This window comes from Acanthisitta chloris, unplaced genomic scaffold, assembly GCF_000695815.1.
Source record: "Acanthisitta chloris isolate BGI_N310 unplaced genomic scaffold, ASM69581v1 scaffold26083, whole genome shotgun sequence".
NCBI classification, from domain to species: domain Eukaryota; kingdom Metazoa; phylum Chordata; class Aves; order Passeriformes; family Acanthisittidae; genus Acanthisitta; species Acanthisitta chloris.
Window position 1 is genome coordinate 1 of NW_008664626.1, and position 314 is coordinate 314.

At 65.6% G+C, this 314-nt stretch overlaps 1 protein-coding gene across 1 annotated transcript in view; it reads left to right on the plus strand.

Moving 5' to 3' along the window:
- Window positions 1-6: 6 nt before the first annotated feature.
- LOC103799152 (coronin-6-like) overlaps window positions 7-314 on the plus strand; it is a gene marked incomplete at its 5' end in the record, with an annotated part of 981 nt that continues 673 nt past the window's right edge. Inside the window, 3 exon segments of the mRNA XM_009071452.1 lie at window positions 7-60; window positions 146-159; window positions 161-274. Coding sequence (XP_009069700.1) covers window positions 7-60; window positions 146-159; window positions 161-274 — 182 coding nt within the window.

The window sequence follows — 314 nt, forward strand, 5'->3', positions numbered from 1 at the left end:
AATGGGGTCCTGCTGCCCTTCTACGACGCCGACTCCAGCATCGTCTACCTCTGCGGGAAGGTAACACCCCCCAAGGGGCACTGCCCCATCCCACCCCAGGCCTGGGGGTGTCAGGGCTGGCTGACACCCATCCCCACACCTGCAGGGGGACAGCAGCATCAGATGAGGCGCCCTACGTGCACTACCTGAACACCTACAGCAGCAAGGAGCCGCAGCGGGGCATGGGCTTCATGCCCAAGCGTGGGCTGGATGTCAGCAAGTGTGAGATCGCCAGGTGAGAGCGAGAGGGCCTGGGGGGAGCCAGGGGGGTCTGG